This window comes from Apteryx rowi, unplaced genomic scaffold (genome assembly GCF_003343035.1).
Source record: "Apteryx rowi isolate R43461 unplaced genomic scaffold, aptRow1 scaffold_67, whole genome shotgun sequence".
Taxonomy (NCBI): Eukaryota; Metazoa; Chordata; class Aves; order Apterygiformes; family Apterygidae; genus Apteryx; species Apteryx rowi.
The window spans coordinates 3,328,329-3,344,373 of NW_020450949.1; the positions used below are offsets into that span (position 1 = coordinate 3,328,329).

General features: G+C 44.7%; 1 protein-coding gene across 9 annotated transcripts in view; it reads left to right on the forward strand.

Annotated features, from left to right (window-relative positions):
• LOC112975485 (Golgi integral membrane protein 4-like) overlaps positions 1-16,045 on the forward strand; it is a 67,740-nt gene that overhangs the window by 29,416 nt on the left and 22,279 nt on the right. For 8 of the 9 annotated variants that reach the window (XR_003256637.1, XM_026085664.1, XM_026085665.1 and 5 more), the window contains 5 exons: positions 1,441-1,494; positions 5,943-6,093; positions 10,171-10,253; positions 13,987-14,142; positions 14,273-14,569. Coding sequence is in view for 8 of the 9 variants with exons in the window: in XM_026085664.1 (XP_025941449.1) it covers positions 1,441-1,494; positions 5,943-6,093; positions 10,171-10,253; positions 13,987-14,142; positions 14,273-14,569 (741 nt within the window). In the remaining variant the exon portion in view is untranslated. The remainder of the gene's footprint in view (positions 1-1,440; positions 1,495-5,942; positions 6,094-10,170; positions 10,254-13,986; positions 14,143-14,272; positions 14,570-16,045) is intronic. The other variant, XM_026085666.1, reaches the window with a different exon arrangement.

Below are 16,045 nucleotides of genomic sequence, written 5' to 3' on the forward strand. Positions count from 1 at the left end.
AACAATTACACTCGGCAGGGCAAAGAAGGACTCATCAACATGGGTTAGGAAGAAATGCATCCCTGGATTAGTCTGTCCCATTCACTTGATGTTATAAGGCTGGTTTTACCCCTTTCTTGGAGCATCTGTTGATGAGATGCTGGAGGAGAGAGATTGCTTTTAGCCTGCTCATCTGTGACTGATAATGGGATGCTGAAAGTTATCCCATTATGGAAAGAAGCTCATGGATGAATATCTGAATATTCTAATGACTAGGTAGCTCCCTTACAATTTATGCTCATTTGCTGGTAATATTTCATATCCTGTTAAGTATTTATCATATAAGTCAAATTGTGGGTTATATTGGAAATAGCGCTGCATGGTGCTTAGTTTGGAGTTCCATGCCTACTGTCTCAGCCTTGCTGATGTAAATTGCTCATATATAGATCCCAGCAAAGGTGCTTGTAAAGGTGCATGTAATAGGAAGAGCTGCAGCATGGTCGGTCTCCAGTGCCACCAGCGCTGTGTAGACCCAGCCTTTGAGTACAGGTAGCTGGTGGATTTCATGTCTGGTGTGTTGAGGTGCTGGTGCTGTAGTGAGGAATTGTACACAGGGGACAAAAGGGAAAAGCATGACCCTTGTGGAGACATGAGCAGATCTGTTAAACTGGTGCAGAGACCCCCTCTGTGGACACATGCAAATCCCCTTGTGCTGTTGGTTTGTGTCAGTTTAGCTCAGTTTGAGAGCTGTGCCTAGTTACAGGAGTTTGCTTTAGGTTTAATCAATTAGGGATCAATTTTGTTTTGTTTTTCCTTTTTCCTTGTTAAATGGTGCAATTTGTGTGTAGATGAAAGTGTAGTGCTGTCTGATGGGCATGAGCTGTAGCAAAGACTGCTCAGCCTGGTTTGGGGAGGGTTTTACTTCAGAAAGCTCTTCCAGTGCTGGGCCCATCCTAGGTGAAGAACCAGAGTCTGGGGAAAACTACTTCAAATGCCAATCAAGAGAGCAAAACCTCTCACTGTTTGCAGTTCAGCTCCCATATTTGAAGTCAGTTGGTAACTGTACTTAAACTAATGTAATTCCCCTACTCTGTGGAGTTCAAGTTTACCCTGGTGGGGCTGACATGATAATCAGGCTGCTTTTTCTTTAAATCGGTAAACAGTGATTAAAAGAAACTCCTCCTTGCTGTATTTTGAGGTCAGAGCTCAGAACTGGATGAAGAGTATGACTTGTTCCTGCAATTAATTAGCTGGTAACTGGGTTGTTTTGAAAGGGTTCTTTCCCAGCAGTGGTCAGGCTGTATGTTATGCTGATGATATCCGTATGCCAGTTCCCAGTCGGGATGCGTGTGAGTGTGCATGGGAATTTGCTATTTGTGCAGTGGCTGGGCAGGCACTCATGTATGTCTCATCTGCCTTGGGGTCTTCTGGAATCTAATGGCACTCTGATCTTTTTTCCAGCAAGATTCTATGAACAGATATGGGGCCCTCAGTTCCCAGCACAAGATACTGAAGGTAAGGGAAGAGCCTGGTTCTGGGTAACCATCATCTGTGCACTCAAGAACATGCACCGGAAAGTCAATGCTTTCACTTACCAAGGGTGCCTAGGAGAGACCAAGGGTTTCCTGCAGCTAGTGCCAGCCCAGAGGGAGGGACCACGTAGTGGCATAGACCTACACTCCTTCCTGACCATTCAGGTTCGTGAGAGTTTCCTCATATTCTGCTGGGCTTTGTATCAGGCCTTCCTCTCTACCTCATTCCAGTGGTGGACTTTGCATAGTCATCACACAGGAGTTCTATTGCTTAGCATGTTCTTTTCTGTGTCACTTAACATGAAAATGGGCTTATTCACTGTAACTTGCCCTATTGGGCTAACAGAATATATTTCAGTTCATGTATGTGGATCAGATAGGGATGGCTTATAGTATCTTATGGCTTATAGCATACTGTACCTGAAGTACATCTTAATGTTAAAGTTTGGTTTTGTTAGTGATACAAATATGGTGCTTTTTTAAATTTATTTTTTATTGTTGACCAAAGACTTCCATGAAACCACATCAGTATGTCTCCCTTCGGTCTTTACATGGCCATTGACACTGCATTTGGATACTGTAGCCTTTGTGTTTTGACTTCACAGGACAGTTCTGTCACCCACTGTTGGCTTTCTTCTTTAGACCCATTTTCTTCCACTCATACCCTTCTCTGTTAGTGTTTTGTTTTACTGCATGCTGTTAGGGAGAGACTGCTCTGGAGGATGTTACTACTTAGAGAAGGCATCATCTTGGTGACTGTTTGGGCCCCAGTGAATTTGTGCTGTCTGCCTGCTGATTTCAGAAACATAACCAGATCCTGAGCATGTGGGAACATTTCCATCTTGGCATTTTTACATATGAGTTTGCACAGTCCCTTTGGGAAGTGTAGTGTCTGAGCCTTCAGCATCCCACTGCTCAGGCAGACAGGGAGGCATACTGAGCAGACTGAGATCTGCCAGTGTGTGACGTATTTGAGCAGGAAGCACAGCTACCTGGAAATGGGGTTTGGTATGTTAAGGGCTCTGCAGGGAGCCTGCATTAGGGAAAGTTCTGCTCAGTGTGGTGGAGAAGGGGAGAGAGCTCTGTCTTAAGGACTGAGCTTTGTGGCATTAAAATGAAGAAATTCCTGTATTTGAGGTAATGTAAAGTGGATACACACACACACACACCCCTAAATTGGAGGGGAAAAGGGTTAAAATTGGCCAGGAAAAAGGAATTCCTTCATGAAGGCCAGTTTGAATTTGGAATGGGCTGATAGCAAGCCTAGGATGGCATTTTTTTAGTCTGGTGGGGTGGCATATTTCTGCTAGGATTCTGTTGCCTACTGCCTTTGCATTTGGACAGTAGATCAGTTTCAGCCCTTCTTGTGTGAGCTAGAAACAACCAATGTTTCTTATGCTCTGCAAAGTAGAATGTGAACCTGATTCATTTTTATATCAGTGAAATCTCCCATACTCTCTGGGAAGGAGACGAGGCCCCTGTTTTGCAGTGGGGAAACTGAGGCACAGTGCAGCTAAATGCCTTTATTGCACAAAGCAGTGTGGATGCTTGGGTTATCCCTCCTGACAGTCAAACCCACTGTGACTGTATCTCAGCTCTGCTGACCCAGCACATTGGTTGTGCCCTTTGGGATCCTTGCACTGAGGAGCACGGGAGCTTTTGTGAGGCCATTACCTTCCTTATGCTCAGGGCACCTCCAGTTCTCTAACGATGGCTGTGTTAGCTGTGTGGGCTCTCCTGATGCACTAGGCCACACAGGAGGGCTTTCTCAATTTCATACTGCCTTTTCCTAGCTTTTTAGAGGAAAGGGATCTCACTTGACTTACAAGCTGTCATTCTGGTCTGTATTGAACCCATATCTGTCTTATTAACATTTGCAACAAGCAAGCCAGTCTCAAAGAGACAAGGGGCCTGACTCTGTCCAAAAATAGCAGCTGCAGCAGCTGCCTGTGTCTGGATTCCTGCTGTGGCCAGACTTTATCTTCTTATGATTCCTTTCATCTTCTTGAGTGGAGATTGGAAATTTTTTTTATTAACATCTCCCTGCAGATTCCAGTCTAGCATTCACTGGGTATGCAGGCAAGGAGGCAGCTTTAAATGAAAGATTTGTTGACAAGGGCTTCCTAAAATTTCTGGATTCTGAAAACTTGCAATGAGGTGTGTCCTCCCTTTGCTCATGGGCTGAGCATCCAGTTACTGATTCTGTTCTGTAAAATGCCATCTACAGAGCTGCTCTCTAAACCATGACAGAACTAGGTGTTTTTGAGGGACTCTGTGTCGTCCCCCCCCCCCAATTCCCCAAACACTTCAGTGAGTTAAAGCYGCTGCATAATTAATGCATCTTAGGCACTGCATGTTGTCTGAACAGCAAAGTGAAGGTGGAATGGGAGGACTTGCTGGCCTGAATCCACGCAGCTGAGATGAGTGATTCAGTGTTCTGCTTGCAGATAAGCTGCTCCTCTAAAAGGAGTTGCATGTAGTGTGTCTCAGATCTCCTGTCCTACAATTACAATAAAACTCAGCACCTCTAGATTCATTGTAATGTTTGCATATGTCGGTCGCAGCTATTTTTAGTAACTGACTGGGAGTGAGGATGCTCTGTGTGCTTAATGAGCTGGACTGAGCCTCAGATGCTTTGTGTGACCTTGGTTGAGACACTTCCTGCCATGCTCAGAGGATGACTATTCCCTCCCTCCTTTTTGGCTGTGAGTAGTCTGGGCATAGATATTAAGCGCATCACTTGCCAGGCAGGATACGGGCTACTAATTAAATGACCTGAGTTGATGAGCACTTAGTATTCCTTAGATTGCTTAGGGTTTCTTTTTAAAATTAATTCTCATTTGTTAATGTTGGTGACTTTTCTCAAGTGTTTGGTCTCAAAATGATATTTAAGGATGTGGTTCCTCTGCAGTACTTCGGCCTGTGGCTCTGATGGGAGCTGTAAGTACCTAATGTCTTTGAAAGCCAGAGCAGAAATCACTTGTAATCTCTATTTTTTTTTTTTTCTGATCTTGTGATCCAATTAACCTGACAGCCTTGTCTCTCTGTTCATTCTCTGAGACCCCTCCACAATGAAAGCCTTTTCCTCTGTGTTGTATGTATTTTTGGAGCACAGCGGTTTCTCTTTCCTCCTTTGAGCTGAGGATAATTGCTCTGGGGGAGAATGCCTGGGCCACAGATACTTTGTTCTACGGGGTATAAATGCAGACATCAATAGCATTTAAAGGTTTAAAAAAATAAAAAGGTTTGATATACAGGAGGGCCAGTTAAAATTACTGCCTGGGTTGTAAGGAGCTATTGCGTGGAAGGGCAAGGGTTCACCTGTGAGCCAATCAATATGCATACATAATTGGTGTTGACAAACTGAATGTGGGAAGACTCTTTGGGTTACCATGGGAACCCAACAGGAGATGAATTCTGGTTCGGTGGATTTCAGTAAAAAGATGTCTCAGCATGTTTTGTTCTCAGGCAGTATGAGGGGAGAGGAGAGAAGAGAGTTGAAGAACTGTTATCAGATGACTTCATGAAACAGTCCTGAATTCTGGCCTGCTTGAAATAGCTTGTGGTCTTGTGGAGTTCCTCTTACCTTGGCACTTTCTGCTTGTTCACCCCCATGTTAAACTAAGAAATTTGGGCTCACTCTGTGCTCATTATGTGAGAAGATGTGGTATCCTTGCAAAGGGGCTCCTGTTTTAGCAGCTTGGAGTGGTGGATGGAAGAATAGCCAGGCTGTAAAGAGGCAAACCAACCAGAAAGAACAACCTGAATTTTCTAGGCCTTCCTGATTCCTCAATAACTAGTAGTACCTGCAGATAGAAAGGCAACAGGGATTAGACTTGAGGCCTATTTAAAGATGAAGTGTCCTTGTAATGCAGTGTACAGATGATGCTACAGGCACCATGGAAACATTTATCCTTGCAGGTAATGTTGCTCTTCAGCATGTCTGGGACTCTGGAAAGGATCTTGGATTTCTGCAGTGTTTCACAGGCATTTGGTTTGATATTGTCAAAGTTTATAGCCTGTTTTTTCTCTCACCGAGTTGGGTGTAGGAGTGTAGCTGGGAAGGAATAGGAAGAGTTCTTGGCTGTGTCGTTCCCCCYCCCCCCCCGAGTCTCTATCTCTTTTTCAGGCAGGAGTGGCATTGCGTCCTCACTTTGCTTCCAGTTTAGCAGCTTCCAAGGAGACCACCTATACTGCTTCACAAAGCAAAGAGCTTATTAACTGGCATTTCATACCCCTCCTAAGCTGTCTGATCATGAAGAACACTTTCTTGGTACCTGGAAACTTTCGTTACCTCATTAGAGGAACCAGTATCTCCTCTGCATCCCCAAGCAACTCATTAAGCAGAGTCGCTTTAGGTCTAGAAAATACTTCAGTTACTCCCCCCCCCCTTCTTTGTACTGACTTTGTCACTTCTTTCTCCTGGTTCAGAACCAGCATGAAGATGTCAAGAAGCAGCTACTTGACCTGCAGCTACTGCACAACAGCTTGAAACTGGAACACCGTAAGACACTGGAGACCCACAGCCAGAAATATGCCCAGCTGCAGCAGGAGAAGGATAGTGAAGTAACAAACTTGCAGGGTGAGTACAATAGAGACCTGTGAAAACACTAGGCAGAAAAGAGGCTGAGAAGAACTGAGCTCAGGAGAGGAGAGAGCCTGTTCTCCAGGCCTTCCAAAGGTCTGCAAACACTATAGGAACACTCCTATATGACCCTGGGTGTGGTTCCTTAGCCCTTCTATACCCCAGTTGGAGTATTGTTTTGTTGCAGAGCGGTTGTTTGGGAACAAGGGTGATGAAACTGGCCAACTGGTCCTGAGCCTGCAGTGAGGGGAGCTGAGAGATACAGAGCAGGCTATCAAGCAGCTTCCCAGTGTGAGGGGAGCCTTTGGGGTTCACAGGTGGTGGGTTTGTGGTGGAATTCCAGAACACCACGAAAGCAGCCGGTTGGTTTGGCTGGCAAACCTATTCTCAACCTGCAAGTTCCTGGGGCTGACAGGACACTGTCAGGATAGGATTACAGAAGGGGTGGAGCTTCCTTCTTCCAGGGGAGACTGTGATCTTGCATTTAACTGAACTTTCAGTTCTCTGGGGTTCAGAGACTCCTCTACTGTATGGGGCACCCCTAGTCTCTGTCAACACCAATACCTTTCATGGTGTTATTTTAAAAACCTAGTTGACTTTTGCCGACTGCTTACTCTTACTGCAGCTGCTACTTATCTTATTTGTACAGAATTTTCAGTGCCAGGTAAGATTAGAACTTGTGCCAGGTGTTGAACATGTTCAGAATATGAAATAGTCCATCTCTCAAGGAGGTAACACTTGAAATGGACAAGATGATCCAAAAGCAGGAGAGGAGAGGCTAAGGCACAGAGGCATGCCTGTAGTCTCACAGCAGATTGGGGCAGAAACAGCAGTTCTATCCATCAGATGACACTATCTTACCCTATCCTTTCTCTGGTGGGAGACTGCAGCTAAGTTAGCAAGAGATGCTCTTTGTGGCACAGGCAAAACATTGCAACACTGAGATTCCATCTATTTCAATATATATTTCTCACTTATCTGTACACTTTTTTAAAAAAAACAGTTCTGTTTCTGAAATACTAGAATCATGTAAATTCTAACATTTAAGTTTGGAAGCAAGTTAAACAACCTTTCTGTATGTGGTAAAGGTCTATAAAATTCATTTAATAGTGTAAGTATTGCAGAGAATGCTGATCCTTTTAATTCCCAAAGAACAGTTTCTATTTAGTCTGCTGCTTAATTGGGTCTTGGGGTTTTTGAGGTTCACATCTGTCCTTAACTTAGATTAGGTCTGGGAGAGTGAGAGTCACTAACTTTTTTCTTTCCCTGCCCTCTCTCTCTGAAGGATTAGCCTAGGATCATATCTGCTAGGCTGGAAAGGGGAGCTCAAGCACAGGCGAGTGAAACATGCTACTGAAGTATTTAATTCAATCTCCTTGAAATATGTAGCCCTTCACCACCCCTCCCTCACCCTGTGCACTGCCCTCCCCCCCCCCCCCCAAAAAAAAAAAAAAAGGGGCAAGAAAATGAATTCTGCCACAGAGAAAGGGGAATAAAAATTAGCAAAACAATCTGAAGAGGGAAAGCTGGTCAGGAAGATTGACTTAAGGGTGAGATATTAATATTCTCTGTCCGTCTTCCCAGGCTGCTGTTGACTTGGTCCCAGCTCTATTCTGTGCTTTAAGGACAAAGCTGGCTAGTAAGCCTTCCCTTAGGAAAAGGCATCGGGAACCATGGCATGTGGAAAAAGCAAGGCAGTTTTACAAGCAAAGGTGAAGAACTAGCAGCACTTCTAAGGCCTAATTTTCTTTCCTTATGTTCCACTGGTACTTCTGTGTATAGTGTGTCACTGTGGTGGAAGGCGTACCTCTCAGTATCATAGAGAACAAAGAGAGGCATCTGAGCGGTGTGCATTGCTCTGAATTGCTAAAGTGGAACTGGAGGATTTTTGCCAGATTCAGTTGCAAAAATGAAAACCTCACTCCAGGGGTGCTGGGAGAAACCAGAAGCCCAGTGGTAAGTATGCAGGACTGCTCTCAAAGGTGGAGCTTGGTTTGGTAGCTCCTCTTGGTGACTCTGGTTTCTTTAAGTTAGCTCTCCAGGCTGATGATGGAGCTACCTAGATGCATATGACACTGGGATTTGGGGTGTTGCAGCTGCCACTCTATCATGTGACCCAATGGTTGTGGTGCTATTGGGGCTGCTGTGCCCTGTCCCTGAAAATCCCTGCCTCTGGAAGTAGTTTTTGGATACTGGATAATAGAGTATGAGTGTAAGCTGTTGTTCAGGTAGCTGAAGCTTCACAGTCCTGTTAACTGGGACCTGTTTGATTTTGTTTGTTTCTCCCCTGTGCTCCAGACCCTCTCCTGCTGTGTTATGATTTCTGTGTATTTTCTTCTTAGCTTTATAGGACTTGTCTATTTATGCCACATATCACACCCCCAGCACAGCTTGTCCTCTGCTGGGTTCCCCAATTCTAATCTCGCACTTCCCAATTTTCTCATTGCTTATTCGCACAGTCAGCTCTGAAGGCAGAGAGGTAGCTTGGATCATTATTGAACTTTCATTAGAGCAAAGACCCTGCAGTCAGAGTGGAAACCTTGGTCCCATTGGCACCAGTGGTAAGACTCCTTCTGATGTTATTAGGACCAAGATTTCAGATTCCTGCCACAGTGACGGTAGAGGAAGGACACAGTGGCATGAAGGTTTTGATTTCCAGTTTCTGAATGTGCTTTGAAGACCTAGAGATTCCTGAGGTATTGGCTCAGTGACACTCCAGCCTTCCTTCAGACATCTCTCCCATGTTGGGGATGCCTTTGCTTCTGTTGAAGGTCTGCATTGTAGTTGGGGGGTCTTTGCAGTATTACTCTTGTGCTAGCTGTCGTTTAGGCTGAACTAGCTACCTGCAAATGTATCCCTTGTCTGCTGCTCTAGGCCAACAACCACAGCTGAAGTATGTGCTTTACCCACTGTGTGTGCCCAAGTTAACTCAGTTAAAGCCACTTGATCTGTAGTCTTGCAGGCTGTAATCCCAGCTTCTGGCTGCAGGGAAGACAGAGCTGCCTTTCTTTCCATGTAGCTTCCTAGAGCTTGCTTCTTACCGTGTTAACCATCTTCACTGCAAGAGAAGAATATAGCATCCAACTGCAATGGCAAACTGCCCTGTCCTCAGGATGAACATTATAAAAAGATGCACCACTGTAATTAGAAATACGTATAATCTTGAGCTGAAATCTAACATACAATTCAGCCTAGAGCAAAGTGACTGTCTTGTGATGGAAAAATACCCCTCCTTGTCATGGTGAACACAACTATGTCTGCAAAGAAATCCCAGTGCACACAGTGCAGTTCTAATGATGTTTTAAGAGAGTTTCAGGTAGAGCATCCAAAATAAGGCTGACATCTTTTGATACAGTCTTCCTCTTTCCTGGAGAAACAGAATTATATTCAAGGCAATGAAATGAATAGCAAGACACACAATGAATTTACAAGTGCTGTGGAGCATGCAAAGAGATTGGAAGGACCCCAACCTGGGAGCTTCTGGGCACAAGCTTGCTGCTAAACAGGGTAGGAATAAATGTCCTCAATAAGCAGGTTGTGCTGTGATTGCTTTCTGTAGGCTTTTTTGTAGCCTCCTTTCAGAAAGCAGCTTCTCTGTGCAGTTGGAGGGAACTTCCTTAGTGGACCTGCTAAGGGTGYGTGAGAGCTGACAGAGCTCTTTTGTAGCTATTCCTTAACCTTCCAGTTTCCAGGAATGAAGTCTCTGACCACTGTCTATTGATGTCCTTCTGTTCAGCTGCAAGGGATGAGGGAAATGGAGAAGGAACAAATATCTTATCCTGAGATAAGTGCCTTCAGTAATAGCAAGCATGACAAGAACCTGATCCTGACAGCAATAGTTAGCAGAGGCACTCCAGAGAGGAGGAAGTTCCTTGAATGGGCAGAAGTCCTGAATGCTGAAGGGGATGGTGACTAAGGCTTGTAAGTGTGTTTGGTTTGGCTAGACCCTAGCTACTGCTCTGTGATAGTTCCTGGACTTAGTCCTAAAAGGTCCAGAGGAATTTATGGTAAGGAAGAGAGATGCTATGCTTGCAAAAATAGCTCTTTTAGTGCAAATTCTTTCTTTTGTTGCAGATACAGTCTTTAAACTCAGAGAAGAGAGCAAGCTTCTTCGGAAGGCCCACCAGGAAGTTCACTCTCAACTCCTTAACTCCCAGGTAATTGACAAGAGCATGTCCCATGTGACAAACATGGGGCAATCTTTCATTGGGGACTGGATGCATCCTCCAATTTCCAATCATAAATAATAAATTTAGTTATCCACTGTATTCTAGTGGGCCGAATTGCTTAAAACAGGGCTGGTATGAGCAGTATAGATGTGTTCTGGACCAGTAAAATTCTCCAGCTTGGAATCTGGCCCAGTAGCTGAAAATACAGATATGCTACAAGAGTCGCTCTCACTCAGGTGGGCCCAAACCAGCTTCTTCCCAAGTCTGGAATTCTTCCTGTCACTTACCTGCATCATATTTCTATTCCATCCTAAATGATGACGAGTTGTCTCTGCTCACGGCTATAAAATTAATTGCAGAGAGGAATAGCAATGCAGAGGTGCCCTGCCTAGTTTGCTGGGAATATAAATGGACACTCGGCAACCCTGGGGAAAAAAGGTCCCCTTCTGTGTCTCCTTGTGAAATCCTAATAGGAGGGGAGACCTTGAAAGTATTCTGAAAGAGCTACATAAACAAGGTGTCATTGTTCAATAATAAAAGTGTTGGAGCGAGGCTCTGAATCTAGACGCCAGGGGCAAAGATGCAAGCAATGTTGACTTAAGACTAGAGAGGCAGAAAAGTATAAAGCTTTCTTGGCACGGTGTTGTGCTTATGCTCTGGAGACAAGTGTGAGGCTCTGTTCAGCACACTGCAGAAGTCCTGACCTCATCAAGTTCTGCTAAGCCAGTTGAAGTTGGGGGCTAGCAGATGACTAGAGAGAAGAAAGAGCAGGCTGCTGGGAGAAGTGAAAGGGAGGGATTAACATCTCCACAGTGCCTGCCTGAGGATCTTGTACTGAGTCAAGACACAAGCAGCTTTATAAGCCTATTTTGTTAAAAGTCACATCACTATTTGGATTAGCCTTTTCTGTTTTTAGTTAACAGCCTTCTGCTGAGCACTCTCCTGGGTTATAGAATAAGCTCAGAAGCAAGGAGTTGGTTGTGGTTAAATGCTGTTGAAAACCAATTCTTTTTCCTTAGCTGGCTGCTGAACTCAAACTGGAGGTGGGGAGGGTGGTTGTTTTTTTGCCCTCTGCAAGGCTGCTCTTGTGTTTTGGCCTGATTTGCTCTGCAAAGAAGTGGATAGTAAATAGCTCTAGGGCACTGCAAACTTCAGACAATTGGTCACTTCAGGCCAGAAGCGCAAGTTACTGGCATCACAGGGCAGTTGTCATTTGAAAGCTTTCTGGCTCATGTCAGATGTAGTTTGAGGGGTCCCAGATGGACTGTCAGTGTATTTGACTCCCCTGCTGCCTTAATCCTGACCTGCCATTTAACTGCTTTTCTATTCTCCTCTTTCACAAGGCTTAGGCAGTTTGGCAGGATGCTCTGCACTGATGATGCCTGCAGTGTACCTGTTGGCAACTAAACAAAGGTTTTTAGTTGTCTTAGAGGTCAGTCCAGCAAACCCCTACCAGGAATTGGAACGGCATGTGATTACAAGCTTCTCCAGTATCCTTGCCAACCTTACATTCACACCTGCTTCTACCAAAATGCAGCTTAGCCTTCACTTTTAGGCCTCCTGACCAAACCTTCAAAGAAGCTGCATATGTCACTGCTTTGTGGCTTGTCTCCCAGAAACACTGAGACCTAGTCAGCTCAAGTCATACACTGACAACTTCAGTCCATATCTTTTGATCTGAAGGTCCTCTGCTTACCATTGTATATGCTCTACTTTTGTCTTGCTGGCTCAATGTTGTGTGCATTTGCATCTAGAACAGCATGTAGGGCCAATCATGAGTTCTTCAGAGAAGTGTCCCTTAAATGCTGTTCCACTAACTGCTGCATTAGAAAAAGCAATCAGCAGTTCAAGTATGCAAACTTGCATGTATTCTGAACAGCATTAAAAAGCTCTGTTAAATGTGCTTAAGGCTGAAAAGTCAAGTGCTTACAAATTGGAAAACATGGTGGCAACTTCTTTGCTTAACTTTTGGCTCCTTCAGTGTTGACCATTGGGAAAAGTAGTTTGCAAGAAAGAGCTAATAGTTATTTCTTGCCAAAATTAAGAGTGAGCAACAGTAAAAGGATTTGCCCTGTGTGTGGGAGACAGTGTTCAACTCCCTGCTCTAAATATACTAGACAATCATGTAACAAAGTTGTGTTCCAAGCATCTGTCTGTTTGCTATTTCTGGCTCTTGGTGAAGTGGCAGGGGTTGGTCCCAACAGTTTCAGAAAATATTTTGGATCTTTTGTTTTCACTTTTTTGCCTGACAATGAGACTAGTTTTAAACCTTAATGATTTTTTTGTCAGTTTTCTCATAAGTCCTTTCTAGCGTCTAATCAGAATGCTTCATAACACAAGAGTGAATGGAACTGCATTTGCCTTCCTTGTGGCCAGATGCCTTATGTTGGAGCACGCACCCAGACTTACTGCTTTTTATCAGCACTACAGTTCTTACCAGTAGCTTTGATTTGTCCCATCTGAGTATCCAGCTGCTGATCTTCCTTCTAGCAAGTGAATATTTATAGAAGAGTAATTTGCATTCTGGAGATTGTTTGTTATCCAAGGATTGTAACATGTTTCACAAGCCCTAGACAGATTGAGCCTGCAATACCTGGCCTCTCAATTGGTCTGCCAGGTAAAATGAGACACAGAGGCATCAAGTGATGTATGCACAGCCTTGTTGTGACAGATGATAATCTGTGCATGAAGGCTAGTCTAAATCTTCTTTCCCTCTGGGTTGACCACCTTTGCAGCTTTTTGATGAGTGCAAGTTTTGCTTCTCTCTAGTTTGTTCTGATTGGAAGCAGTCTCCTACTAGCTGTAGCTATATCCCATAAACAATTTTCTGCTTCCCTTTCCTCATTCCTTTTATTTCGTCTTGATTGAGGCCTTTTTGTTTTAAGGAAAGTGTCAAGGTCAAATTTCAGAGGGAAGATCTGAAATCAACAAAGTCTGCTCACAAATTCATTTCCTGCTGAATTTTCCTTGCTGCTTGGAAGCTTTCCTGTGCTCTGCCTAATCACCACTTTGGTCTGTTTCCAGGTACCTTGGCAAGCCCATGGAAAGCTCTCTGCCCCCACTTTCCTATAAATGGGAGAGCAGTGGGGAGCTTTTACTGAATAGCTTTCTCAAGCTCTTTTTTCTCTGCTGCAGTTTATCACCTTGTTTCCTCCACTCTCAACTGTGAAAAGCGTTACATTTGTCTAACAGACCAGAAGTATTAGTTTGCATTCACCTTGAAGTAAATTGAATTATCAAGTAGAATGAAGCCAATTATTGTGTCAGCTCCTCTGAGATAAACACGTCCATGAAGAAATGGCTGCACAGAAAAAAGCTGACCTGAATGTATGCGTGTTTGTGAGCTGTATGCAAGGAGAGGAAGCCCGACCTAACAAGCCCCAAGATGCAATTCTCGTGCAAAAGCAGGAGCTATGCCAATGGCTCATGCTGTAAACAGCGTTGCTCAAAGGACTGATGTCACGGGTCAGTGTTTCCAAGGTAAAAGCATGTGATAAAATAAGATGCAAGACTGGCAAAGGGGCAGTACAAAATATCCATGAAATCTGGAGGGAAAGCTTAAGCCTGGCTTGGGCTTGTTATCATTAACAGATGTGCATTTCCCCCCACCCCCTCTCTTTAGTAGAGTATCAGTGTTGAACAACTGCCCAAAAAAGAGTCAGCAAGGAGTTGTTTAATCCTGCTGTTGTGAGATTTCTCTGTGCCCTTCTCATCCCCTCAGGCCCAGTTGGAAGAGTTCAGGCAGTTCAAGGAAGTGCTACAGAAGATGCCGAGTTTCAAAGAAGTAGGAGCTGGGAAGGGGCAACAGCAATTACAGGCACTGAAGGAGCAGCCCCTGGTGCCAGGCAACAGCCAGTTACAGCTTGTGAGGCAGAAGGTGTGGTACTCCCAAGAAAGAGGGAGGGGGAGTTCTTTGGGGCTTTTGTGGGTTTTCAGCACTGGGCTATGAACCTGAGGGAACTGGATTTGTTCCTTTAGAGTTCACTCTCATCCTTTCTTCCTTGTAGGCTTTTTCAGTCAATCAGGAGAATCTCCCTGCTGGGAGCCTGCTGGGAGCAAAGGTCTCTGGGATTCGAAGCCAGGCAGATGGGCCTTTGCTGCAAGGCCAAAACTCGCACAGTAATGATGGCCTGAGGCCACAGGGTGATATGGTCCTTACCCATCCAGCCCCACTACAAGATGCCAATCCACTGCGAGATGCCAATCCACCACCAGATGCTATGCCAGCCTGGCCACCAAGGCATGGGGATGGCCATGTGATTCGATTTACCCGGACTGTGAACAGTTTACCTGATGGGAACCCAGTAAGTTCTGCACACTCTCTGCCTGCCGTGTGACTGAGAGCCAGACGCCATGGGCTGCGTGCTAGAGGGACCCACTGAATATGTCTCACTCCAAGAGCCTTTATAAAGAACTACTTTTTTATTTTGAAAAAAGAAAACAAGTTCACTGAGAACTGGGCTTGTCTTCTATGTTAACCTTGCTTATTTCCTGCATTTTTCACTGAAATAAGAAGTTAATGTGTTATTAAAGGGCTGTATTTGGCCACAAGAATGCTTAGGGAGCAGCTCAGTGTTTTCTGAACTGCTGCACATCTTGAGCGGGTGCTAATGAAGGAGGTTGCAGTCTGCTACCCTCCTGCCAGTAATTATATCCTTGGCATCCTCAGTCCCCAGACACTGTTTTTGTCCAGCTTCAACACATGCAACCATGACACTTCTATCTCTCTTGGTCCCCAGTGTTTGTTTTTTATTCACTAGTTTTAGCAGCTTTTTGTTTCCAGAGTCTTAAGAGTTTTAAAGAGTTAAAAACTCTTATTTTAAAGAGTTCTTAAAAAACAAAAAAAAACCAAACAAACCCTCAGCTTATTTTTTCTAAGCCAAAACAGAAGCCAAAGGGAAAGTTTTCTTCCCTCCCTCCCTCCCTCCTGCGCCCTCTTTCTGGCTCAGCATGCCAGAACAATCCTTTGGGAAGTGTTATATCTCCTTCATTGCTCTCCTTCATTGCTCTCCTTCCCTGCTTGTGAGCAGTGATGGTTGGACTCTCCTGTGGCGAAGCAGGGCAGTGTGCAGCACTCGCTTATGGCTTTACTGGCTCCATGCAAACTTCCCTCCAGGAGCTGGCTAGTCTTGTGGGGGAGAGCTGGAACCAGCAGTGTCTAGAAGCAGGGAATCTCTGTTCCTAGGAAGGCATGTTCTCAGCTAGTGAGAATTCTAGTGTTGCTCCTTCTTTGTTTGTTTTCCCCCACCCCAAAATCTATGCTAATGGACCCTGCTTTGGGCACTGAGTGGGTGAATGCACTGCATGCTGTGGTGAGCGTGGAGGACAGTACTCACATTGCTCACACTGCTAACTTATGGAACTTGCTTGTGCCACCTGAGCAGGGCGGTTTCTTGCCTGCTTGCTCTCTTGCATGCCCACGCTGTCGCATGCACTTGTTACTGAAGTAAAACCCTCTAGAGGAATAGCCAGAGCAGGATTCCACCCTTTGTCCTTACTCCCCCTTTGGAAGCTTGCTTCTTTCTGTTGACTTAAAGAGCCTACACAGATTAGCTGGCTACCTTAGACCTCTAAATGAGTTACTTTAATCTGGTGAAGAGAGCAACTCTTGTTGTCTCTGTTTCAGAGGCAGTCAGGGTAGGTGAAAAATCTTCCCTGTAGAGATCATAAGCAGCTGCAGCTGCCTTCAGCCTCTGACAGATTTATGGATGCTCTTAACTTAAAGGTTAGTGTTTTTCCCAGAGCCAGTGTCCCACTGGGGGAATGCAGTGATGGTCATT